The sequence below is a fragment of the Berghia stephanieae genome, chromosome 2, assembly GCF_034508935.2.
Source record: "Berghia stephanieae isolate SIO BIC M18660-M18661 chromosome 2, UCSD_Bste_1.3, whole genome shotgun sequence".
NCBI classification, from domain to species: domain Eukaryota; kingdom Metazoa; phylum Mollusca; class Gastropoda; order Nudibranchia; family Aeolidiidae; genus Berghia; species Berghia stephanieae.
Window position 1 is genome coordinate 103648893 of NC_088361.1, and position 27500 is coordinate 103676392.

The 27500-nt window shown below is 35.7% G+C and overlaps 1 protein-coding gene across 4 annotated transcripts in view; it reads left to right on the forward strand.

Moving 5' to 3' along the window:
• LOC144966123 (heterogeneous nuclear ribonucleoprotein K-like) overlaps nt 1–20209 on the forward strand; it is an 89147-nt gene extending 68938 nt beyond the window's left edge. For 2 of the 4 annotated variants that reach the window (XM_078902226.1, XM_078902229.1), the window contains 12 exons: nt 2271–2386; nt 5989–6045; nt 7968–8011; nt 10050–10122; nt 10882–10992; nt 12028–12156; nt 13244–13413; nt 14217–14263; nt 15091–15146; nt 15612–15689; nt 16800–16969; nt 19634–20209. In XM_078902226.1, coding sequence (XP_078758352.1) covers nt 2271–2386; nt 5989–6045; nt 7968–8011; nt 10050–10122; nt 10882–10992; nt 12028–12156; nt 13244–13413; nt 14217–14263; nt 15091–15146; nt 15612–15689; nt 16800–16969; nt 19634–19664 — 1082 coding nt within the window. In that variant the 3' untranslated portion in view covers nt 19665–20209. The remainder of the gene's footprint in view (nt 1–2270; nt 2387–5988; nt 6046–7967; nt 8012–10049; nt 10123–10881; nt 10993–12027; nt 12157–13243; nt 13414–14216; nt 14264–15090; nt 15147–15611; nt 15690–16799; nt 16970–19633) is intronic. The other 2 variants (XM_078902227.1, XM_078902230.1) reach the window with 1 other exon arrangement.
• Nucleotides 20210–27500: the final 7291 nt, after the last annotated feature.

The following is a 27500-nucleotide window of genomic DNA, read 5'->3' on the forward strand; positions in this document are numbered from 1 at the left end:
CCCCCCCGCCCCCTCTAGGCATTATGCTGTTCTATGCATGTCTGATGGCCCCCATTTTTGGCCTATGTATGCCAGATGCCCATCCCAATCCCAACATGCCTGTTCCCACCCCATTCATTCACGGGCAGTGTATTCCGGATTTTTTTTTTTTCTAGTTTTTTATATTTTCTATACACTTTCTTCTTCTAATGATTTCTATCGTTTGCCGCCAAACTTGTCTAATTCATGGTGATATTGCTTTAGGTTTATTGTGACTCTACTCTACTCTAGTCTCTATGGCAGGGTGTTTGGAATGACAGCTGTCAGTCGGGGGCTAAATCAGCATTGAATGGTTTAACAACACTGTAGCTATTTGTTGTTGTCGTCACTTGGCACAAACAAGCCTGAACGAATGAATCAGCCAAACTTGTCACTTGTATTGATGATTCATCTGTACCTGTACTTTTAGGGGCCATATTAGTTCGAATTAGGATACCCCCCCCCCCCCCCCCCCCCAGCGCTTCGATGTTTTCTGATTTGGAGGGTGGAGAAAGGGACTGACAATGACATTTTAAAATGATATATCATGGCCAAATTAATCAACACGACACCTATTTAAAATCGTTTTATGATTTAAAATCTCAATACACTTGGGTCAAGATATATATATTTTTTTAAAGTCAGTTTTCTGGGCCAATTTATATATATATATATATATATATATATATATATATATATATATATATATATATATATATATATATATATATATTTTTTTTTTTCTTCTTCTTGAAATTTGGATTTTAACTAAATCGATACTGGTTTATTTATATATTTATTTATTTATTTATTTATCGGTTTGATCCGTGGCTAGTATCTGCGTATTATCTTCATAGCTGTCGTAACTACGTGAGCAGATCTGAACTTCGAGTTTATTATTTATTATTGTTGTTGCAGAAAATCCCTCTCCAAGCTGCCATTTCGTTACGTTGTATTTGTGAAACCTGTCCTTCATTTCCTTCCTTCCTTCCCGTTCCATCCCTTTCCATCCTTCCCGCTAATGACTTTGACAATGTCCTGGCAAGCTTATTGTCATTGATCAGGAGTGAGTACCTAGTTGTCCACCCACTATCTCGCCGAGTCATAACTGACCACTCAGTCAGTCACTCACTCCCCTAATGGACGGACGGACGGACGGACACACGTCTGGAATGACCAGCTCGCTAGCTCTTGTGTTTAGCTCCTCTGCCCATCCACGGCGTTCATTATCACCCGGCGATGAGCCCTCGGTCCGTGCCTGTCCATCCCTTTGTTCCTGGTCTGCTTTGGCAATTACCACTCGCTGGTTTACAAACAACCCCGCGCCATTCATTCTCGCTGGTCTTCGTCTCTCAGTTGTTATCTTCATCGTCATTATTATTATTATTATTATTATTATTATTATTATTATTATTATCATCGTCGTCGTCATCATCATCCTCATGTATGTAGTAGTAGTAGCGTATGGCTACACCTCAGTGACATCTATAGAGTATATTATGAAGTCCTAGCTACACCTCCAAATGTATTTCAACCCAGCTTCTAAAGTCTTCCTCCGCCCCAAGAATGGTTTCTTAGCCACCACCTTCGACATCATCTTCGTCGTCGTCGTCGTTTTCTCTCTCTCTCAGAAATCGTTTTGATCACCAAACTCCTCCCCCTTCCCCATTATAAATATTACATTTGTTGTGGTAAATCGTTCGTTCATTCATTCATTCATTTATTTATTTATCAAGCCTGCCAATTTTCCGTATATAATATACGGAATTCAGTATAATATTAATATATACCCTCGGTACATTTCCAAACACCTGCTAAATGGAGAGAAAAAAAAGTAAGTATATATAATGTCTTTTTAACTGGAGGAGTTTAGCACTACGAAAAGGGTCGGTCGGTCTGTGTGTTTGCGTAAAAGTTCAGTATTTTTTTTTGGTCTCTTTTAATTGGCAACACTGATTCATTCATTCATTCATTCATTCATTCATTCGTTGATTGATTGATTGATTGATTGATTGATTGATTGATTCATTCATTCATTCATTCATTCGTTGATTGATTGATTGATTGATTGATTGATTGATTGATTCATTCATTCGTTGATTGATTGATTGATTGATTGATTCATTCATTCATCCATCCATTCATTCATTCATTCATTCATTCATTCATTCATTCATTCAATCATTCATTCATTCATTGATTCATTCATTCATTCATTCATTCCGTCCATCTCTTGTTGTCGTCCACTCCAGGTCGTATCAAGCGTCCCCGTGATGACGAAGGCGGCGATGGAGACCCCACTGATTTACCCAAGCGACGAAGAGGGGAAGGACCGCGCATTGATCTTCGGATTCTCATGCAGAGCAAGGTATGTGTCTTGTCCCTCTATCTTGTGTGGACATCATTTTTTTATGTATTTATTTATGTTCAATAAATTAATTTATTTATATTTATTTAATTAATTTATTTATTTATTTTGTTTATTTTATTTATTTTATTTATTTATTTATTGGAGAGATATTTATTTATTTATTTATTTATTTATTTATTTATTTATTTATTTATTTATTTATTTATTTATTTATTGGAGAGATATTTATTTATTTATTTATTTATTTATTTATTTATTTATTTATTTATTTATTTATTTATTGGAGAGACTGTTTCAGACAGATTAGATTGAAAGCTAAATATTATCACCAATGGTACACATAGGTGTAGAGGCGAAACACCTTAATGGGAGGCTAGGGGACGGGGAGAGAGAGAGAGAGAGAGAGAGAGAGAGAGAGAGAGAGAGAGAGAGAGAGAGAGAGAGAGAGAGAGAGAGAGAGAGAGAGAGAGAGACACACACACACACTGCTTTATCCACCGGATGTGTATTCCTAGACATCCAATTTCTAATGACCTCCGTAAAGTCGATCCTAACGTCCCTTATCGTTTTACACCTGTAAGGAATCCGGTGTCAATGTTTCATATCTCTCTCAAAGTATCAACTTTGTCCACCCCTTTTTCGGCACTTTAAAAGCTGCGGCATCTATTAAATTTTTGATGCTGGATCGTCAGGTCTTGGCTTATTAAAAAAACAAAAAACAAAAACAAAATTCAATTCAGAAACAAATACAAAGTAAAAAAGATTTTTCCTAATATTCCTCTCATGCTCAATATCGGGTTCTATTTGGACGAATTGTGACGTAATTTGGACATAGCCTCATAATCTACACTTGGCAAAGAAGCATTGTTTGGTGACACGAGTGTGAATTGGTTGGATCATCAGTTCTGTCCTACTCCGTCCGCACGAAAGAAACGCGTTTTAAAGAAAGATTGTGTCCAGAAAACTCGTCCTTTTAAAAAGAATTGATTTAATGACCCTCATCTTGTCAAAAAACACTCAAACCTGGGACTTCAAGGAAGTGCTTCATGAAGTCACAAAATAAGAGTTTTCTTTACAAGATGAGGGTCATTTTAATCGATCGACATTTCAAGAGCGACCTTTTTGACCCCCCCCCCCCCCAAACATGTTTTAAAAATTAATTAAAAAAAAATAAATTCCCTTTATTCATCCCATAGGGGAAATTTGTCTCTAGGGTCTATTCCAAGGGATGACTGGAATAACCCAGGTGTTAGCCGCAGTGCAGCGCCGCAAAATGAGCTAGGGCGATGTGACTTGCTCAAGGCCACACAGCGCAGCGGCGGGTGATCGAACTCGGTATCTTTCGGGTACGAAGCAAAGATCGTACCGCTGAGCCACGCGTCCCCCTGATCGACATTTTAAGAGCGAGCTTTTTGACCCTCCAAAATTAAAAAAAAAAAAATTCGTTGTGCGTCAGAGTTGATGTGTCAATCAGCCGGGGCTCATCCTGAAAGGAATCTGTCGATTGGAAACTGTAACATGGTCAACTCTTTGAAAATCCCGTGGAACACTGCGATAATGTTACGGTGGTTTGGTCACTGATTCATTCAATCATTCTCTTGTAAAAGATGTAACAAGAGGGAGGGAGGGAGTTCCTTCACGACGTACATCCCTAATGACAAAAGCAGTGACATTGGTGACAAACGCCCACCCAGTCGTCAAACCAGCGCGACAATAAACGGAGGCACACGTTCAGCCTTCCGCCCGATATCATCCATTATGAATACTGCTAACCACTGGCGACACCCTACTCTATTGTCTGGCCCGGTGCCATATCTGAATAGGGAGAATGGGTACCAACGGTCATCATTTATTCAGGGCGCCAGCTTTTTAATAGGGACTTCATAACTAAATCGTGGCCAACACTTTCATCTCTTGGGCTTCCGGATTGGGAGTTTATGCAATTTTATCATGAGCCAACAACGCTCTCTTTCTTTCTTTCTTTATAATAAATATGACGAGCGCCCGCCCCCTTGTGGCTGCTGCTGCTATTTGGTCGTTATACCCGAACAAGGTTAATTCCCTTTCAGCTTTGGGGATTGGGTCAAGGTTGCATTTTTATCCGTGTGCGTACCGCCCGTACCGTACACAGATTAGTGATGAGAACACGGGGGGAATAAGTCTGGTCTGTGGCTGGTACCGTACACACGGGCTATAAATAGACGCAAATCCGACTTAGGGTAAGGTTACTGTCGTATCATGTGACCGGACCATTCGTTTGTTAAGACCTTTAAAAAATAAAAAATAAAAAATAAAGTGTCAGAAGTCTTTCCCTTCAATTGAATTTAGACTTAAACTGTTCAAATAGGGATATCTAGTATTGAATCAAAAGATCTTTCTTTCAGTCAATGAGGAAGCTCATCCAACCCTGATATTTATACAGACAAAATCGATTAAATACTTACTTACATGCCTTTCATTTTTAACGTTTTTTCTTCTTCTTTTATCTTTGATTTTCACTTCTTTCAAATTTGTATTCGAAAAGAAATTAAACCCATTTTTAAGAGGAAAATTAAAAATATTTTAGTTTTGTCCATCAGTCTCCCATTTGGAAAGGTTACACTAAACATTACTAAAATGAAAATAGCAATTAAAATTAATAAAAAATAATTACACAAAATACCATACACGAAACGTTTCGGGCTCATAACCCTTCTTCAGCCAACAAAAAAAAAAAACAACCCCCCCCCCCCCCAAAAAAAAAAAAAAAACAAAACAATAAAAGCATAATTACATTACTAAAAACCCAGATCGACGACTAAATATTCTCTACGTCCTCTCTATAAAAGAATACAGAACGTACAGAATATTTAGAATATTTTCTCACCTTTTCTTGATCGGGAGACGATGTTATCCTGTTTGTCTTGGTGGGTACCCATGTCCATTCTGTCTGTATATCTCACCAATTCCACTACATACTTCCCTTGACCTGTATGAGTTGGAATGTTGTGGTCAGTCCATTGAATGTTGTGGTCAGTGCATTGAATGTTGTGGTCAGTCCATTATCATCTCTAGATGATAATGGGTCAGTCCCATCTGCCAACGCCTACACATTATCATGACATGGGCTGACTCAGAGATGGAGGCCACCAGCCTAGTTACACTCATTTAGGCTAACACATGAGCAGGCCTGTCTACCATTACGAAAAATTCGTATTATTACGATATTTTGGCTCCAATTTCTTAATAGGAGCATCTCTAAATCATTAAAACTCTTTTGAAAATGAAAGTTGACGCAAGACTACATAATTTTGAAGGATTTTGAAGTGTTTATTTATTCCTTGCGTGAGTAAATTGTTGAGTTTTAATGTTAACTATAGTGACTGCATTTTTTTCTCTCCTAAAAGTTAAGAATTGTTAAAATGTTCAAGTAGGAAGGTATGCAATGGTGGTATTTAGGGACAATCCTATTTTTATTTTTAAACGTTTTTTTTTTTTTTTAAAGAATTTGTTTTGAAAAAAGAAAACTGTTTCAACTATAAGGATTTATTGTTTGTTCATCAATGCACCAAACTTGTTCTAAAATTCCCTTTTCTCTCTCCCTTCAATTGTGTTGACAGAGTGCTGGAGCCGTCATTGGGAAAGGAGGCTCTAACATCAACAGGCTGAGAAACGACGTGAGTAACAACTTTATTTATTATCATTTATGATATTTGTTGGCTGGTGGAATTGGGCTGGTAGAAAGTATCATATTATTATAGCATAATATACTATTTCTGAGGGACTGAGGATTCTATCAACAATGGAGAACTCCTCATTCCAAAACACCCTGCAGATTACAGCTTTGATTAAAATATATAACATGTTCTCGAGATATATTTATGCTTTTAGGACGAGTTTGATTCTGTATTGTCCTGATGTACACTTACAAAACGGCCATTTTGTTTTCGTTTTGGACATTTAAAAAAAAAAAAATGCCACTGAATGAAGGTAATCCCTGACATGTCACAAAAATCCTTCAATCAGAAGTCCCAGGATTGATTGTGTTTTATTTTTTAAATATTTTTAGTCGAGCGTTGTCTTGTCAGTGATATTCGAAGTAGAAAAACATGTGGTCAACATGACGACAACAACAACAACAACAAACAAAAAAAGGCGTTTGTTGTCAATGTAAGGCAATATTAAACTATAAAAACATGCGGAATTCCTGCCTGGCCAATGAGCCATCTCAACGCTGCTGCTGCATGTGTAATCAACTCAGTATAGCATAGCAGGGTCATGGTGTCAAAGATAAAAGACATATCCATCATTTTCCTGATTGTATCCAATGGACACGTGGAGTTGTCATTTTGCCCATTGTCAACTCTTGTTATTCTTATGTCTTATTCTACAGGGTCGTCTTAATAATCTAACACCACATCATAAATCCCCATCATTGCAATATATCATTTTTATTTGTATGTATGTGTTTAGATAACTGAAACAAGGTCCACTTTGTAGTTTTTTGCTCTGTCCTATAATTTTAACATGACTCGGTGTGTGTTTTTCTTTTTTTTTTTTTTCTTTAAAAAAAAATACATAAGATAAATTATACGTAAAGTCTACCACAGTTTATATAATCTGATTGTATGAAATTGTGTTTTTTTTTTTTTTTGTTTTTTTTTTCTTTTAAATTTGTAGACTTAAGACATAAGGATTTGAAAGTAAAAGTAGCTCGTTAGGAAGGCAAAGGCAAATAAATCATTACCGATATTGCTGTCAATGCAATGCAAACCGGTTGGTTCCTCTTCCGACGACGTACTTCTTTTCATTCCATCTAACACTTAAAATGGTTTGGACTGACTGCTGCAGTTTAATCGCATTTTTTCACTGAGTTTAATCATGGGCAGTCTATGATATAATATAACATATGATATGTTACAAAGGCGCAGGTCTAGATCTAGCGCTCGTAGCTGTGAAACGAGTGTTTATTAGCTTCCTGTTGCTGAACCACATAGTCTTTTGGTTTACTATGTACTACTGAAACATTTTTCCTCTTGGAATGCAGAGATAGGATTCATAAGCAGCGCTACGCTATATTATGTCACACGAGTCGGGACTACGCTTTCTATGATTTTCTACTTCGTCTGATTATACCTCTTTGTCATTTATACTTGCTGATATTTATCTTCAATAATAATTATACACTTTTTGATTGAATGTGTAAATGGTTTTGTTGGAGACTGAGGCAAAACGATAGCAAGGTAAAAGAAATGATGTCTGCTGCCGGAACAGTAAATTTGACATAAATTTGACAATGAATGAAAGATGCCTTTTTCCACTTGATTTCTCTACTCCTCACATGGCCTGCCCACCCCTCCACCATCGGTCACCACCACCACCACCCAATAATCTCAATCGGGGTGTTGTTGTTTCTATGATAAAATGATATCCGGCCCTCCCGCCCGCCCGTGCCCCTCCTGATCGGTCCACTGGCCCTCAACCATCATGTCCTTCGCCACGGCGGTCCTGCCCATATCATCACCAACCACTACCACCACCACCACCACCACCACCACTTTCCCCGTCCACGTCCACGTCCACCGTCCTCCCGACCCAGTACAAAGCCAGTGTAACAGTACCAGATAGCAACGGTCCTGAACGGTAACCCTAATGTCCAACTCCACCCACTCCACTCTCTCCACCATCCATCCATCCATCCATCCATCCACCCTTTTACCACTCAGAACCCATCATTAGGAAGAATTATTAAGCACACCATTCCATTCATTCATTCATTCATTCATTCATTCATTCGTTCGTTCGTTCGTTCGTTCGTTCATTCGTTCGTTCGTTCGTTCATTCGTTCGTTCATTCATTCATTCATTCATTCGTTCGTTCGTTCGTTCGTTCGTTCGTTCGTTCGTTCATTCATTCATTCATTCATTCATCCATCTATCCATTAATTAATTGCCAAACATTCAAAATTCATCATCATCATCACCACCACCACCATCATCATCATAATCACCATCATCACCACCTCCATCCATCTATCCATTAATTAATTGCCAAACATTCAAAATTCATCATCATCACCACCACCACCACCATCATCATCATAGTCACCATCATCACCACCACCATCATCATCATCATCATCAACATCATAATCATCATCATCATCATCACCACCACCACCACCATCATCATCATTATCATCATCATCATCATCATCATCATCATCATCATCATCATCATCATCATCATCATCATCATCATCATCATCATCATCATCATCATCATCATCACCACCACCACCCACCACCACTCCCCTCTGTCCAATTTTTATTATCTTCGTATTTGTTTTGCTGTCAATGTCATGAACATCACCAATCAAGCTTCTGGTTTCCTTTACCCCACCCCCCCCCCCACCCCATACCCCATACCCACGCCACCTCTCCTCTCCCTCCCCTTTGTCCTTCAATCTCCACAACCCCTTATCTATATTTTAAAGATAAAGATTAATCCACACCCCCTCCCCCTCCTCCAACCAATTCTGCTCTGCAAATCTTCCCATTTCTCCTCAGACCTTCCCTCCCACGCTCCCTTCAACACATTCTCTATTCGTTAAGGCCTTGTTTATTTCATCACATACATACCCATCGTCCCGTGTCCTTCCGTCTTCTTCTCTATTGATTTCAAAGAGATATTCATGATTGTTTAAAAAAAAAGATATGTCATATGGTTTTTATCTTATTTATTATTAAAAAAAAAAAATTTCTTCTTTTAATACCACATGCTTTTATTTCCTTCTCCCTGTCACCCTCTATAACAGTATACTTAATATGGATTCTGCTTTTGAAATTTTATTGTATTGTACTTTTTATTTATTTATTTATTTATTTATTTATTTTTTTATTTATTTATATTTATTTTATTTATTTATTTATTTATTTATTTATTTATTTATTTATTTATTTATTTTATTTATTTATTTATTTATTTATTTATTTATTTATTTATTTATTTATTTATTTATTTATTTATTTATTTATTTATTTATTTATTTATTTATGTATTTATTTTTAAAGTGCTGTCTTGCATGTTTGTCCAGGATCATGAATTAGAATTAGATACCACTAATTTTTTAATATGTTTGTTTTGTTTTGAAAATTGTCATTTTAGATCGGTTAAGTTAAGAGGGAGAAGGGTGGGGTTAGTGAAATGAAAAAAAGTGCATGCACATTGCAGTAGTCGCTTGGAATTAAATATTTTTTCTCTCTTTTTGTTTGAATTTAATTTTTTTCTACTTCTTCTTTCATTTAAAGTTTAGTTTAAAAGCAAAGTTTTCGAAGAATTTAATGGCCATTTTATAATTCTATGCTTTTGTTTTGTTGAGCTATTTTAGACATTATAATATTGTGAAAAGTTATTTGGCTGGAAGAATAAATATTTCAAGATTTTCTTTTCAATCTCTCAATAGATTTAGAAAAAGCCTCGGATTGCCTTGACTTTTATCAATGTTAACATTTTTGTTAAGAGTTTTAATTGATATCCTGTCTTGAGCTCGAAAGCTAAAATAATTCCAACAGGAACTCAAAATCCATAATTTGTAGGCGTTAGTGAAGAGTAAACAAACAATGATAACTGAATAATGGCCAATTTGATTCATATTTGTTTTGGTTTTTCATTTGTCCAGGGTCCTTTCTGTTGGAGCCGAATTGGGTACAGTTTTGGATCTCTTGTTGGATGTGCTACCAGAAATGGAAGACGTAAGCCTGTTTTTTTGGGGGTTTTTTTTTTTCTCTTTTAAAAATTGTGTTATATCAGGGACATCCTTTTTCCAGCTAAAGCTGAACAACCAGCTCATTGAAAGCTTATTTCGGTATCGGTCAGTCAAAAAACCCCCTCCAGCTTTTTGAAAGCTTGTTTGGTATCAGTTAGTTGAAAAACATTTTTAAAAAACAGCTTTTTGAAAGCGTATTCGGTATCGGTTAGTTGAAAAAAAAACCCAGCTTTTTGAAAGCTTGTTTGGTATCGGTTCGTTGATTATTTTTAAAAATTTAAAGATAAGAGTATCGGTTGTTTACAGACAACAGTTAAGGGGAAGGTAGGCGGATATTTATCCTTTTCTATGATTTTAGGGTGGTACCATTTGAGGGAGAGAAGCTTTGCATGAAATATTGCATTTAAAAAAGAAAAGAGCTTTTATACAGTGAAATATCCATTAAACATGCTCAAAGTTCTTGACAAAGGGCCCCTAGCCAATAACAACACTTAACATGTAGAACGAGACATGACGCCTGTTAGGAGATGTCACCAATTTTTTTCTGGACAGAAAAACAGTTAACACTGTTAACGGTCAGATACTCATTTTACAATATGAGTACGGTGAGAGAATTAAAGTAATGAGTCTTTTCCAAAGACTCAACTATGCGCCGAGCGAGGCTCGAACCCAGGACCTTCCGATCCGTAAGCGATTGTCACACATTTTATTAAATTTTTTTTTCTTTTCTCCCTTCTATCTTTAGTCAAGAAACAAGCGAGTGGAAGGCGAATCGGAGCTGCGTATGATTGTACACCAGAGTCAGGCAGGCTGTATTATCGGTAGATCTGGCAGTCAAGTCAAGGAACTCCGAGAGGTGTGTATTTTTGAGCTTTTGGGCTTTTTATATAGCGCAATATCCACTAAATGTGCTCAAAGCGCTTTACAAGGAGTCCCTGGTCAACAGTAAGATTTAACATGTAGGACAGGACATGATGCCTGTTAGGCGATATTACAATGTTTTTGGACAGAGACAACACTAATAAAATTCCAGGTACTCATTTTACACCTGAGTACGGTGAGAAAATGTGAGTAAAGAGCCTTTTCCAAGGACTCAACTATGTGCCGAGTGAGGCTCAAACCCAGGACCATCCGATCCGAAAGCGAGTGTCATACCACAAGTACATGTGTATGGTCATTTACTAAACAAAGCTGCAAACTCCCCATTTTACAGTTGAATTTTCCATGTTTTTTCTTCTCTTTGTTTCTTTTTTTTTTAAATTTTTTTTTTTTGGTTTACTTAAAGGAGTCTTTGAAAAATCCAGCTTTTTCTTGCATTTTATTTTCATTGATGATTTCGTTTGTTCTCACTCTCAACATTTTAAAAAAAAATGCTGAATATAAGTTTTCTCTTGAATTTCATTAAAAAGACTAATTGAATTGTCCAGATTTTAAAGTAAAAATCTAAATTTTTGAAGGGTCCAACCCTGAAACGACTGGCATAACTAGGAAAGGGAGGGAGGGGGGGGGGTGGGATAGGCAGGGTTGGCTGCCGTGAGGAATAGAATAGTGAGGGGTTGCAAAAATAGAATTTGTCCTCTTAAATGTAATGTGTTTTTATCTGGTTGTTTGCAGTGAATGGAAGGGGGGGGGGGGGGGGGGGGGTAAACAGGTGAACTTTTCTAACATGTGTCTTGTTGTTGTTGTTGTTGTTGTTATCATCCTTTGATATAAATGTTGCTGCTCGAATCTCGAAGAAATAAATAATAATGTGAAATTGATTGTAAGCTTCAATTTAATTACAAAAACAGATCAAATGAGGGTTTCCGGCTTCCCCTTTATCAACAAAACAGGATGAGTGAAACACCACAGATGTTGCGACATTATTATTTATTAATTTATCATCCTTTAGAAAACTGGTGCCATCATCAAAGTGTTCTCCACCTGCTGCCCCAACTCCACAGACAGAGTCGTGTCCATCTCTGGGAAACCAAAGATTGTTGTGGGATGCATCGAGGCCATTGTTGAACTGCTTCAACAGGTGATGGATAGTTTGGCACTGATACCCCCCCCCCCCCCTCTCTTTTTTTTTTTCTTTTTTCTTTTTTCTCTCTTTCTTTCATATTTTTTCTTTCTTTCTTTTTTTTCTCTCTCTCTTTTTTTTTTTTTTTTTCTTTTTTCTTTTTTTCTTTCTTCCTTTTTTCTTCTTTCTTTTCTTCTTCTTTTTTTTTCTTTTTTTTTTTTAAAATTTAAACAACCAATTATGATTGCTTTCTCTTAATTTCTTTCTATCAATTGCTTTATTCAAGTTTAAGACCGACATTTGCTAACCATTTACAAACCTGCCTAACACTACAAACAATTCGTAGAAATACAAATTTTTGGCTCCAGCTACAGAGCTGCATAGGTCTCTTTGACTCAATAAATCATGTTGAAAAAGGAAAGTTTTGCTCCTTAGAACCTATATCCAGGCAGGACTTGAAACATTTTTGGACCATGCTGAGAGTATATTATTTATTTCTAAAGCTGTAAAAAGTGAATTTTTCTTTCTTCTTTTTTTCTCTCTTGGAAACTACGAATTTTTGAAATTTCAAATTGGCAGCTCTGGATTTAAGACAATGAAATAGCTTAAAGATTCAGAATATAATGTACAATTTCACTCCTTTGATCACCACATTGTAGGTAGGTATATATATATATATATATATATATATATATATATATATATATATATATATATATATATATATATATATATATATATTATATATATATATATATATACTAGGTGAATCGATAAAATGTGAAACATTGTATGAGACATCAATTTTATACTCATGTTGGTATCACAATATAGTACCCAAGATACGTTCATATTTTATTAAATCCGTTTTTTAAAAGCATTCAAAACACCTTAAGTTAGTATTTTTTTAATTTTTTAATTATTTTTTTCTTCTCTTTTCTTATTTTTATTTTTTTATTTTTTCTCTTCTTAGTATTGTTTATTTTATAAACTCGCAGTAGTTTCACTGGAAAGCTATAAACATTTCCTACTACATTGCAACATTTTCCTTGAACAGTTCATGCTGTCATTTTTAATGACTTGTGCTTCATTTTTTCTATCTCAGGCCCCTCCCAAAGGCCATGTGAACCCTTACGATCCAGCATTCAGTGACGAGTTCCTGGCCCCGGAGTATGGTGGTTTTATCACTGGAGATTCCAAGGCCAGTAAGGGACTGCCCCGAGGAGCTGCCCCACCACCCAGTGGCCTCCGAGCTGGTGGGATGCGTGGAGGAATGTAAGGACCATTTCATTTTCATTTGAAAGAGTTTGTTTTCCAAAACTCGTATTTTTTATTTTCCCCATTTTGATATATTGAGGATTAATGATCCCTTACAATCCCTTATTTCAGTTGATGTCAATTTAAAGATATTCTTGTGTCAATCGATAATCGAAATTAGGTTAAAGTAGCGATTTCTTCCCCGGAGGGAAAATCTAAAATTGAAATTGGCTTACTTAAATTTAGAAAAGCACTCTTCAGTTGTTTTGTTTTTTGTTGGTTTTTTATTTATTTTAAAAATATTATTCTGACCAAAACTGATTTCTCTTAAGAGTTTCAAGGAATTATTATTATACCTGATGGTAGAAGAAATGCTTCCAAAGGATGTCAACTACCCTTTGTTAAGGAGACTTTGAATCTCTTTCAAATCGTATTCTCTATTGTTAAAGTCTGGACTTAACAGCAAAACAAAATGAGGTTTTTCACCTTTGGAACTGTAACAGCGATGCGCCCATGGGTTTCAGTTCATGCTAGTATGATAAAAACAGTAATTAATATAATATGTTTTATGGAGAAAATAAAACCTTTTTCATGAAACGGACAGTTTGGAAAGACAGATTAGTGGTTGACTAGGCGGCATTGTATTCGTATAGTGTGTGTGTGTGTGTGTGTGTGTGTGTGTGTGTGTGTGTGTGTGTGTGTGCAAATCGTTCATTTTGTATGTAAATACTTTTATGCAATAGCTATTTTATAGAAATTTGTATGAAGTATCACCTGACGTACACTTTAATATTGAATCATTTCTTTATTGTTTTTTTCAGAGGGAACATGAATGCCAACAACATGGGGCTTGGTAGAGGTAAGTACGGTAAGTTATATCTATTTATATTTATATCTCTATCCCTGTAAATGGTTTAATATAAACTGGCTTACTAACCCTCTCCTTACCAACTATAAGAAAATTGTTGGATTCGTTACGACTTTCAATGATTATTTCTTCTTTATATGATTTGTTTTGTCTCTACAAAAAAACTTGCATGAAAAACTTTGTTATAGCTATCACAACTTGATGCTGTTATTTCAAAATTAGTCTTGCTGAAAAAGATTATACATTACATATATATTGCTTTTGAGTTTGAATTTTCAAAAATCAGTGTTTATGTTGGATTTGTTGGGTATTTCATGAAAATTCCTGAAAGTTGTTGGTCATTGAAAAGGAGAGATTTAAGTCGTCAGATTTTAAAATTTATTAATTTATTTTTTGACTTTTGATTTCGTTAATTTCTCATTAAAAAATTTTCTCTATATTTTAAATTTTGACTTAAGTTTTTTGTTTTTGTTTTTGTTTTTTTTATCAAGAAATTTTGAACTGCTGTTTCCAATATTTAAAAATTTCTTATGAATTGATGTAGAGAAATCATCAAACAGATGAATTGTATAGTATTTATTTGTATATATATATATTTTTTTTTCTCTCTCTTTTCAATGGAACTTTTTGTTCTTTGTTTTTCTTCGTTTTTTTTTTTTCCTCTCTTTTTGTCACTGCCTCAATTTACTCTTAGGAATTGAGTATATTCAGTAATTAACTCGGTAAAGTATATTTTAAGATATTAAATGTAGCAGTGAAAACTACTGGTGTTTATTGTGTTTGATTTTTAGTTCAGTTTAATCATCGTTTCATTTTGTATTTGTCAGGTGTGAATCGTTCCTTTGGAATGGGAGGACTTCAACAAGATTTCAGTGGTGACATGGTAAGCCGTTTTCTTTACTGACATTTATCATTGACATATTTCGTTTTATTTTTAACCCTTAAATTGGCCATTTTTACCCAATCTGTGGTGATCACGGCTGATTGACTGTTATTTCAGGGTGTCTTAAATAACCCACTCTAGGTGCGAAAACATAATTTGACGAGTTACACCTTAAGTAATGATTAATAATAGAAACTGCTGTCTACTGATAGCAGTCTCAGGCCTGAATGAAAAGCATTCAACTTGACATTCTGATTTCTTTAAAATCCTTGACTTATTGTCATCGTCTACCAGAGATTTTTACAATGCCAGATTATGATGTTGAACCATTCTTCTGTTTTTAGGAGAAATTGGTTTCTCCTAGGGTCTACTCCTAAAAACAGACCTGAAACAGAAAAGCAACAAACATAAATGAATATAAAGATTAAAAACCCAAATCAAGTGAATCTTTCCTTTCTGTTTCAGCCCAATCTTGTCGGAGGTCAAGGGTTAAACTTTGGAATGGATGAAATTGAAACAACACAAGTCACCATTCCTACAGATGTAAGGCTTGTTTAACTATTTTATTCCTCTCTGTCCTTACTCAAAAATGGCAAGAAATTCCATATACAGTCGCCACTTCAATGACTATTCATTTACTGTTTCACACCTTAAATTAGTTTTTTAAAATCCAATATGTCAGTATCAATTTCATTATTTTGAGCCATTATTTTCATTGTTGAAAAATTTTCAGTCAAGTGAAAGTTGTGCCTTGCCTGAGAGTCCCAGGCGTTCCAACCCTAACAAAAATAAAGACCCTAATTATATACGCATAATTTATCATATTAATCCTACCAATCTTAGAAAATTAGAAATTATATAGAGGAACCTACTATATATTCCAAGTCATTAAAAGTTGTGCCTGTGTATGGAATTTCTCCCCAAAAATGGTCTGTTTCTCATATTTATCTTCTTTGTTTAGATTTTTTCAAAACCAAAAACAATCCCCAGGGATCTTCTTCTAAGTTAGAGCTAGACCTACATAGCCTAACAATGACGAATTGCATTTCTTTTCTTTCATTTCAGTTTTGGGTCAGAGATTCTTTTCTTTACAATATATCGATTGAGTTAGATTTGATTGCGCTAAAAATGATTTTGCCCAAAGTTAACACAATGTTAAAATCTTAGTAAGATAAGAATTTGTTTGTTTTTTTGTCAAGATACTTTAAACTTTCTACAACTAATCCAAATATAAATATCGCCAAACTGGATTGATTATTTCAATACCAAGAGTTTCTTCTGTACGAAATTGTGAAATAGCACATCTATTAGAGTAGGAAGAGGATATTGAAATGCACCCAAGTATTGATTCTCCCTCACGTGATAAATTATGTTCAATCACACTTATCATCCCTTTCCCCCCTTCAATTACCTCTCTTTCTTTCCCCCTCCCCCACCCCCACCTCTCTCTCTCTCTCTCTTCCCCTCCTCCCCCCTCTCTCGCATCCCGTCCTCCCCCCACCCTCCTCCACAGCATCGTTTCTAGCTCCTCATAACTACATGTATATACCCCAAGATTATAATGGGGTAATGATAAAATTGGTATAATCCTGTTTAAGCTCTTGTGAAATTGATGGCTGCCTCTGACACAGGGTATTGATTTCTTACCCTCAGCTTGCTGGTGCAATTATTGGCAAAGGTGGCGGCCGCATCACCGAGATTCGTCGTGCTTCGTGTGCACAGATTGTCATCGATGAAGCTCTGCCTGGTTCCAATGACAGGATCATCACCATCTGTGGATCACCTGACCAGATTCAAAATGCTCAGTATTTGCTCCAAAAAAGGTAAATATGGCCCCAATTTATTTTTTTCTCTCACTTTCCTCCATCCTCTCTTTGCTTGCTTTTTTTCTTCTCACATAGTTAATATAGCGATAACATTAGCTTGAATAGCTTATCTATTAATTAAAACAGGGTTATGGTTTCATTTCTTCTCTATCAGAAATCAGAAGTGAAATGAAAATAAATCGCATTTCAATGATTTACTCTGTAATTTTATTTTTAAAATCTCTTTCAAAATAGGTTGTTGTTTTTCTTTTCTTTTTTTTTTTTAAATTTATTATTATTATTATTATTATTATTATTATTTTTTTTTTTTTGTTAATTGATAAATCTCATATGGGATTGATTTAAAAAAAAAAAAAAATCTTCATATAACTTTTTTTCTGCCGTCCTATGGTAAAAAAAACAAACAAAACTAGTGACTAACCCAGAGCATATTTAGAGAAAATGAAGGTACGATTTAATACCTTTTGATGAATCTGTTTAAGTTGCAAGTTAATCTCATAATATTTTGAGATTTTGCCTACAATTATCTCTCTGGAGGTTCAATATGTTGGCATATTTGTAACCCACTGCCTCATACTGGTATTATGTCGGGATGAAGCGGTTTGCCAAAAAGTAATTATAAAAACAGTTTTAAATGTGGATTGGAAATTTGATAATTTGGGAGGTCTTATTTAGTGCTGATATTATCCGTAGGGCGGATATCCGCATTTTAAAATTAAATTTTAAATTTATGACCTCCTGTATTCCATGCATCTGAATTGTTCCGATTTGTAGGTCTGATCTGTTCACCTAGTGTGTGACATCACAACTGCAAAACGACAGTTTCACCTAAATTTCCATTTACAAAAGTAAATATAATATGTCAAAATAATGGTGGCCTGCGAGCGTAAGTGAGATATTTTCTCCTATTTTCAAAATTTTCCTCTATTATTATTATCACTGCTTCAACCATGAAACTGCATCCCTTCTTCCCTATGAAACCAATTTCACCCAAGTTTCACATTTTTGACCACAGACTCAGTTTTGACTGTGTTTGAATCTCTTGGACATAATACCATTTTGAGGTGGTGGGTCATATGTTTCAATAATTTGGAATAGCTAGATTTTAACTTTGGACGGTAGATTTCATCTCATTTTTTAAAACTTTTAACTTTCTGTAACTGGGTCTGAGGTACCTCCCCCTTCATTAACCACTATCAAAGTGACTAATTAAGTAACATAAGTACCTGCTCCACTCACTTTTCTGTCTATGAAACAGTAGCAGATAAAAGCAGATAGAAAAATACAAGAAAAAATCAACCTGCCTTGACTGGGGATTGACCTCAGAAGACCTCCTGGTAATCAGGTTTCAGGTTCGATCCTCAATGAAGGCAGGTTGATTTTTTTCTTGTGTGTTTTTCTATCTGCGTCGTCTTGCACTGACTGTATCATACACACACTTTCAGTTTCAGATGTTTAAAAAACCACTTACATTTTATTTCATTAAAAATTCCTCTCTAATTGATGGTAATAATAATTTAATTGTTAATGATTTGATCAAAGTACATGTAGTGTAAACTGTGCGTCTTGAAGTTGATATTGATAATTTGTTAGTCTATTTAATCCACTGCTTGCCATGATAAAATTGTCTATACCGTACCGCCTGCCTGATATTACTGCATGATCTTACCAGCCCATCTCCACCACTAACCACCCCATAACCACCAACCAACCAACCATCTACCCACCCACCCACCCATCTGCCTTGATCTCCTCGCTTTCCGCTGTCTTGGTCTGGAAGACTAGTGATTTAGTTGTTTTGACTTGAGTAGAACAATAAATCACAATCTTCTATGACCACGGCAGTGACTAACAACCTCCTAGACCTCTGGCATGGAAGCTGCTTGTCCTACCTGGATGATGATGCTGCTGGTACTACTGGCCTCTTGCCCACTTCATCATTATAACAACTAACTCGCAACAAATGGGATGCCTTGGCATGATTTTTCACTTTTTTCTAGTTTTAATATATACTTGGTTGAATGAAGCATATACTCAAATACCCGTGAGTCCTCGTTACAAGGAAACCCATCCAGTCGACGAAATGATGTCCTTGGAGTTTCACCTTGACCCCTGAACACAATATCCAAGGTTACAGTGGAAGGAGGTTTTGTGGATCGATCGATGTTTGTGTAAAATTTGTTGGGGTTGAAATCCAGATCTTTGTTGAAATGATTGTCAAACATGTTTAAAGTTACCTTATTCTTTTCAAAGTTTTCTATTATTATTTACGAGTTTGTGACATTGGTTTAACAGTCTTCATTTGAAAAAGGTGTTTCTTTAGTATTTGACCTTAAAACCTCAATGGTATTTTCTAAATTAGTTTTTTTAAAAAGATTTGTTGTTTTGTTTTGTTTTAAAAAATCTATATTGTTATGAATTATTTTAGTTCGGTGTAACAGTTATTTTGGAAAAGTAAATGGAAACAGATTCCTGCACTTATATAATAAAGTCGGCATTTAAAACATTTTTGAAAGGCCATCAGATTTTGTATGTAAAATATCAGCACAGTTTTGTAGGTAATTCTACATTTATTGTATTATTTATTCCCTGTATCCTCTACAGACTCATTGTTTAAATCTACTGTAAATGCATTCTTTTTATATGTCAATCTTTTTGCAGTGTGAAGCTGAATGCTGGCAACAAGTTTTAGCCAGGATGTCAGAGAGGATGATGGGATTTGGAACCAACCAACCACTCGTCGTCGGGTCGGCCGGCCGTATAGCTTGTCTCCTATTTCCAACAATGAATATACCATAATCCAAACACTACACTCCCCCATCTCCCCTCCCTCCCCTCCCGACACACTATTTAATTTTAATGGTTATTTTAAAATTTCTATGTACTACTAAATGTTGACTAATTGTAAATGTACAATCTGTTGGACTCTGAATAAAACAAACACAATTTTAAAAAAATTTTGGCCAGAAATCTGGTCTTTCAAATATTGATTCATTAAAATGACTCTTTTTAATTGATCGATATTTGGACGACGAGTTTACTGGCCAAAATTTTGAAATGTGTTTATTTCAGAATACGACAGAATCATCTTCATGATCATCATCATAGTATTGGGGTGCCATCCATGCACCCACCCATTCATTGGCCATTTTTTACTATTTACTTTTAAACACGCATCAACTTGTTTTATCTATTTTTTTTTTGTTCTGATTTTAGAAATAAATCAATTTTTGTTCATTCAATGTTTGTGTTCATTGTGCAGGGACATGCCTAGTCTGTCCTGCCAGGAATCCAGGAAAAGTAAAAATCACCAAATTGAAATAAACTCATTGGGGAAAAAACTGAACATTTGTCGACTTGAATACAAAGCTCCTAGAAGCTGTAAAAAGTAATGTAGGTACACAAATGAATATAACAGCATAAAAGAAAAACAAGAGCAAAATAACGAAATACGGAATGTATTAGGCTCAAAATCCCTCTTCAGCCAACATAAAAAAAACTTTCCATCACCTAAAATCCAGATGGATGACAGAAAAGTTTTGGTACATCGAGTCAGGGCATCGTATACTTCGTGACTAAATTATCAAGATTTTTCTGCGATCTAGCTGGATTTAACGTAATGTATAAACGTTTTTAACTTTTTATTTGAAGATGGGTTTCAAGCTCTTTACATTCTGTGTTGAGCATTTTGTTCTTTTTTTTTTGAAGCCGTTATATTCGTTTTTGTCAACTTAAGACATTTTATCTTTATTTATGGCAGCTGCAGTGTTTTTGATTGGTAGGTTTTTGTCCATGACTCTAGTGACAGAGAATTGTCTCTGTTTTGCTAAAGCCCCCCCCCCCCCCCCCCCCCCCCCCCTGACTGATCACTGTCCTGTCACTGTAATAGTCTTGAATACTATTTTTCTATTGTGGTGGTAGATTTCTCTTTATGATTGGGAGGGTTTGGGCTTTGAATCCTCTCCTAGAGAGTTTTAACCGGTCAGGGTCAGCGTCCGCAGCATTGCTATCTCTTCTATTCCTTTAAATCATTTGTTAGTACTATATACTGTTTCCCAACTTGCTTTCTGTCTTTGTCTTGGAACTGGATTACTTGAGGTTTTGTCCTGGCCTTGGGTGGGATTGAGGGAAACAGTCAAATGTAATAGTTTTAGTTTTAGGGAGATGATATTTGTTTTTTGTATATCATCTCTCTGTTTTGTACTCGTATATTTTTTTGTTTTGAATATACATAATGGTTTGTAAACATTCGAAAGTATTTCTCTTAGTGTGACACTGTACTTGAACTTGTGTCTGGATGGGACATCTGGGTGATCTCACACTAAGAACACCAATATCTTGTTTCTGGAATCTACATCTGTTCCCTATTTGAGCCATTCCGCACAATGTCTTACTTTTTCTCTTGTGCTTTCAATTGTAAATCTAAAATTTTTTTGGTTTTATTTTTTTAAAAAGTGAGCTTTTATGTAATGTAATATCCACTAAACATGCTCAAAGCGCTTTACAAGGTGTCTCTGGCCAACAGCAACACTTCAAATGTAGGACGAGACACGATGCCTTGTTAGGCCATATTACACTTTTTTCGGACAGAGACACCGCTATTAAACGACCCGGTACTCATTTTACACCCGAATACGGTGAGAGAATGAGGGTAAAGAGCCTTTTCCAACGACTCAACTATGCACCAAGCGAGGCTGAACCCAAGACCTTCCGATCCGAAAGCGAGTGTCTAACCACTAGACGACATAGCCTAGAATATTTTCTAGAGCAGAAATGACCTAAATGTGTCACAAACAACATAAATCCCTTGTGTACAAATAAAAACAAATACAAGTTCCCTTGGCATGTCCTTCACTGCAACTTTCATTACTTTAGCTCGTTGAGATGTGTGGTTATGAACTTCATTGAATGCAAGGTGGCTTTAGTCTACGAGTGTCAAATATGATTTAAATAGTTTTTATAGAATCAGAGGTGTACTGTATCACGCTCTAACTACAACCACCTGGAACAACGAAAGAACATCATCTATTGTTTATTTTGTTTTTGTTTTTAAGGGTTCTACGGCGCTTGCAACACATTAAGGTCATATCAGCGCCAGTAAAAAGGAAGAAATTGGGATAGTAAAATGTTCTAGAATGACAATTAAAGAACCCAAGAAAAGGTAAGAAAAAGGGGAATTGGTTCAAATAGGACACAGATGTAGATTCCAAAAGCACACCATCAAAGTACTTAGTTTGAGATAACTAAAAGTAAAAGTCTCACCAAGACAAGCACAGGTCCCCACTAAGAAGAATGCACTCGAATGTTTTACAAATCATAAAAATATAAAGAAAACAATACAATGCATAACAGAGAGATGATTTACAAGGAACAAAATTTCATCTCCCAAAACTCACAATACATTTGACTGTTTCCCTCCCAGCCAAGGTATCTGGCCAGGTCCAGGACAAAACCAAGTAATCTCATTCCAAGACAAAGACAGAAAGCATGTTGGATACCAGATATAAGGGGATAGAAGACAGCATGTACCTCCCTGCCCACTATGGGAGGTCAGGAACCCCACCCAGCATCTATTGTTTATGGCATGGTACAAGGCCAAAGGCAGAGATCAACTGGTCGCTATTTGGAAAAATTAACATTTATAAATGAAAAACTCGAGCTAATAAGATCATAACAATAATTATTGATCGGTTTAATTAAAAAAGCATAGATTTTTGTAACAAATTTTTACAATGAAAGTCAATGCAAATAGAAATGGATACAACATAACATGTCAGACATCACACTTGATCAACATCCCTTCATCACTCCTCTCATCCGTATGGTACCCGTGTATCATACATGCCGAATTTTTCGTAATTTTACGAATTTTAGACAAATTTCATGGCCAAATACTAAATTTTATGGAAAATTACGAATTTTAAATTCTTAGTAATACTTAATAATAATAATAATAATGATAAGAACTACTACTACTACTACTACTACTATTACTACTATAATAATGATAATAATAATAATAGTGGTTGTTCGTACACAATTTCAGAAATTACGAATTTCCTTGTCAAATTACTAAAAATTACTCAATTTGAAGTTTTCAATTTGGCATGTCTGCGTGTCTGGTACCTTCATCAATCAATCATCCCTTCACTTCACCGTATTCGTGTTGTGCCCCTTATCCATAGTAATCCTTCAAGGCTCATGGAGCTAGACTTTATCCCAGTTTTTGCGGAATTAAACGAACAATTTTTATTACTATTACTTGCTACCCTATGGATAGCATGCTAGTGAAGCCCAATCTACTTTCTGCCAGATCTAACACTAACAGTAACAGACCCAACGAACCAATCCAATTACCGTTAAATGGACAGAGAATTCGAAAAATATTTAACCAACTGCGCCTGGCATTGATAACTGTCCCTTTGGTTGTGATGCAAGTGCTCTATCAACTGAGCTATGGGCTCCCTGGTCTATTTGTAAAATTGAAAATTACTTGCAAATTATATTTTTACTTTGTAAAGATTCTACATTCCAAGGGCAGGTCTTCCCTATGTACTTTTCTAAAAACTCTTCACATGGAAAAACAAATAATGGCCACAAATTCTGACAGTGACAGACAAACGTGGAATTCATTAAAACATTCTTTTTTTTTTTTTTTGGTCTTACTTTTACAAAAATTTATAACAACAGTTACAAAAGAGGATTGGAACACAACAACGTTAATAATTATTTTGTTTCAGTCATAGGTAGCAAGGGCTTGCTTCCACTCCATACCACACAGAGGCATATCTCTCTCTCTCTCTCTCTCTCTCTCTCTCTCTCTCTCTCTCTCTCTCTCTCTCTCTCTCTCTCTCTCTCTCTCTTTCATCACTTAATTTAGATTTAAAAATCTGTAACCTTCTTCACATTTAGTTTCAGTTTCAATTAGGATGATAAACACCTCACTGTCACTTGCACTGGTTTTACCCATGGTGAACTTTCAGTCAGATTTCATTAACTCACTCAATCCTAGAAATTTTTTCTACTTTTCAAAATTGGAAAAAAAATATATTAAAAATGAGCATGTACATAAAAGTTTTATTCAACTACCATCAACATGTAAAATTAAGAATATTAGATTTGATACTACGCCTATAATTTGTCTTAGAAAAATGTAATAAACAGGCATGGGGTAAAAGTAACTCGGGTAAACAACGGATATAGTCGGTGTTAGGGTTGAGCGAGTTAATTTATACAGCAGCAACTTATGCATAACATTTAAATTATGTAAATTAATCATGATCACGTAGACATATAATATAAGTATATATTTTAAAAGTGGAATGTTTTAAAAATATGTATCTATAGCCAATACTGAATATTTTGAAACTTATTTAATGGGTCAATAAGGGGGGATTGTCCACTGCAAGGTTTCCTAAACAAACGCATGAAAGTGGCGACATAAGTAGCGGTATGTATGGGTTGATATGTTTGACTGTGTGACTATGTGGTGGTCATGGAGGCCGTCTTTTCCTGTCACCATGCGCTACGTACGTGTACATATTTGACTGTGTGACTATGTGGTCATGGAGGCCGTCTTTTCCTGTCACCATGCGCTACGTACGTGTACATATTTGACTGTGTGACTATGTGGTGGTCATGGAGGCCGTCTTTTCCTGTCACCATGCGCTACGTACGTGTACATATTTGACTGTGTGACTATGTGGTCATGGAGGCCGTCTTTTCCTGTCACCATGCGCTACGTACGTGCACATATTCGACTGTGTGACTATGTGGTGGTCATGGAGGCCGTCTTTTCCTGTCACCATGCGCTACGTACGTGCACATATTCGACTGTGTGACTATGTGGTCATGGAGGCCGTCTTTTCCTGTCACCATGCGCTACGTACGTGCACATATTCGACTGTGTGACTATGTGGTCATGGAGGCCGTCTTTTCCTGTCACCATGCGCTACGTACGTGTACATATTTGACTGTGTGACTATGTGGTCATGGAGGCCGTCTTTTCCTGTCACCATGCGCTACGTACGTGCACATATTTGACTGTGTGACTATGTGGTGGTCATGGAGGCCGTCTTTTCCTGTCACCATGCGCTACGTACGTGCACATATTTGTGTGACTATGTGGTCATGGAGGCCGTCTTTTCCTGTCACCATGCGCTACGTACGTGCACATATTTGCAGGTCTGATAACCAAACACAGTTTTGGGCTTGATGAAACCCTTACTCTCCCTCTCCCTTTTCATAAACAAGGGAGACAACTGGATCTTTTTACCATCACCCGTTTTGGATTGGAAGGTTGTTTCCCTTGAAAATGAATAAGATAAATCTTGCTTACTACTTGCTTCACTGGAGAAAAAAAAGTATGATGTAAAAAAACCCAACTGGTTCCAATATCATTGGAAGTGTAAAACCAGTCTTCCGAGGACTGGATACACACCTTGTGTACTTGATCTTCTGGTTTCTTATTCTCTAAATTAATATATGTTGGTTGTCAAACATCATCCATTCTCGCTCTATTTTGTATGTCCCCCGTAATCTTCACCCTCTCCTTACCAACCATCGGAAAATCGTCACATTCGTTACGATACAAACAACAATTTTATCATTCTGATTTCTTTTGCGCATCACAAAATTTAAAGAAAATGTGTTGTTGTAGCTATAAAAAGTTGACATTGTGTTATAGAGCTCATTTTGTTGAACAATATTGTGTATAGAATGTACTTGTTGGGTTTCTGTTTGAGTAAGAAAATTCTATTTTTGTGTTGGGTGGGCGTGACGTTTTGGGGGAAACTCTGAAAATAGGTGGTAAGGAGAGAGTTAAGAAACTACCTATACACCCTGCTTCTAAAATAATCGTCACCTGGTGATTGAAATATATACTTATTAATTATTAGTCCTCCAAAGGACTGGGTTACATACACACTTCCAAGGGGTTTGGGACTGGAAAAGTAGGTGTGACGTCACAAATCATATTTTTCTTCTTCTGGGAACCAGGAGTTTTATGTTTTAAGGGTTTTACGGCGCTTGCAACACATCCAGGTTAGATCAGCGCCAGTAAAAAGGAAGAAAATGGGATAGCAAAAAGTTCTAGAATTACAAATAAAGCACCCAAGAAAAAGTAAGACGGGGGAACTGGGAACAAATAGGGAACAGATGTAGATTCCAAGAGCACACTATCAAAGTACTTAGTTTGAGACCACCTATAAGTCTCATCCGGACACAAGCACAAAATCCCTGTTTCCCTCCCAGCTAGGACTCCGGCCAGGGCCAGGACAAAACCAAGTAATCTCATTCCAAGACAAAGATAGAAAGCGTGTTGGAAAACAGATATGAGACGATATAAGACACATCATGTACCCCCTGCCCACTATGGGAGGTCAGGATCCCCACCCAGACAAAACCAAGTAATCTCATTCCAAGACAAAGATAGAAAGCGTGTTGGAAAACAGATATAAGGGGGTAGAAGACACAGCATGTACCCCCTGCCCACTATGGGAGGTCAGGAACCCCACCCAGTTCTGGGAACCAGGAGTTTATCTAAAGGAACTAATAAATCATCTCAGGCAGACTCCATTGTATGTCAATAAGAGCTACGAAAAGAAGATTGAGTAAAACATAATCATACAAAACACAAAACAGCGAATTTGAGTCAAATACCGTTTTACAACAAAACTTACGCTGCTCAATGAAGACCTGAAGGCATTTGTTTTGATTCAAATTTTATATTATAAGTTAACCCTCTCCTTACCACCTGCAGCAAAATCGTCACGTTTGTTACGACACAATATTATACTGTTAGATCTGGCAGAAAGTACCTTGCGATAGACTAGCGTCGTATCCAAAGGGTAGCAAGCAATTGTTATTCGTCGATCGTTGTAGAATGAGAACGTGGTTGGTCGTTAACTTGCTATTTGCTCTTAATTAAAATCGGCCAATTAAAAAAAAAAGAAACTTATTTTTTTTTAAACATAAAACAACACAATGTTTTTAAAAGTTTTACGGTATGACATGACCGGACGAGTACACTATAATTAGTAAGTCTGATGACCGAAGGTACGTATGGGCTGGATTTAACATAGACTAGGAATATTTTGTGTTGGTTTGAGACAACAATGAGCCCCTACTAACAATTTGTGTTATCAGACCTGCATATACGAATAGGTTGGTATGACCCCCTTTATCTACATATTGGTTTGTATCTGGTTGTAGACTTGTTTTAAAAAAAAATATTAAGTGGAATTAGCAATCATTATTAAAGAATATATAATAATCATAATAACAACAACAACAACAACAACAACAACAACAACAACAACAACAACAACAATACTAATAATAATAATAATAATAATAATAATAATAATATAATAATAATAATGATATTAATAATTAATAATAATAATAATAATAATAATAATAATAATAATAATAATAATAATAATAATAATAATAATAATAATAATAATAATAATAATAATAATAATAATAATAATAATAACAATAATAATAATAATAATAATAATAA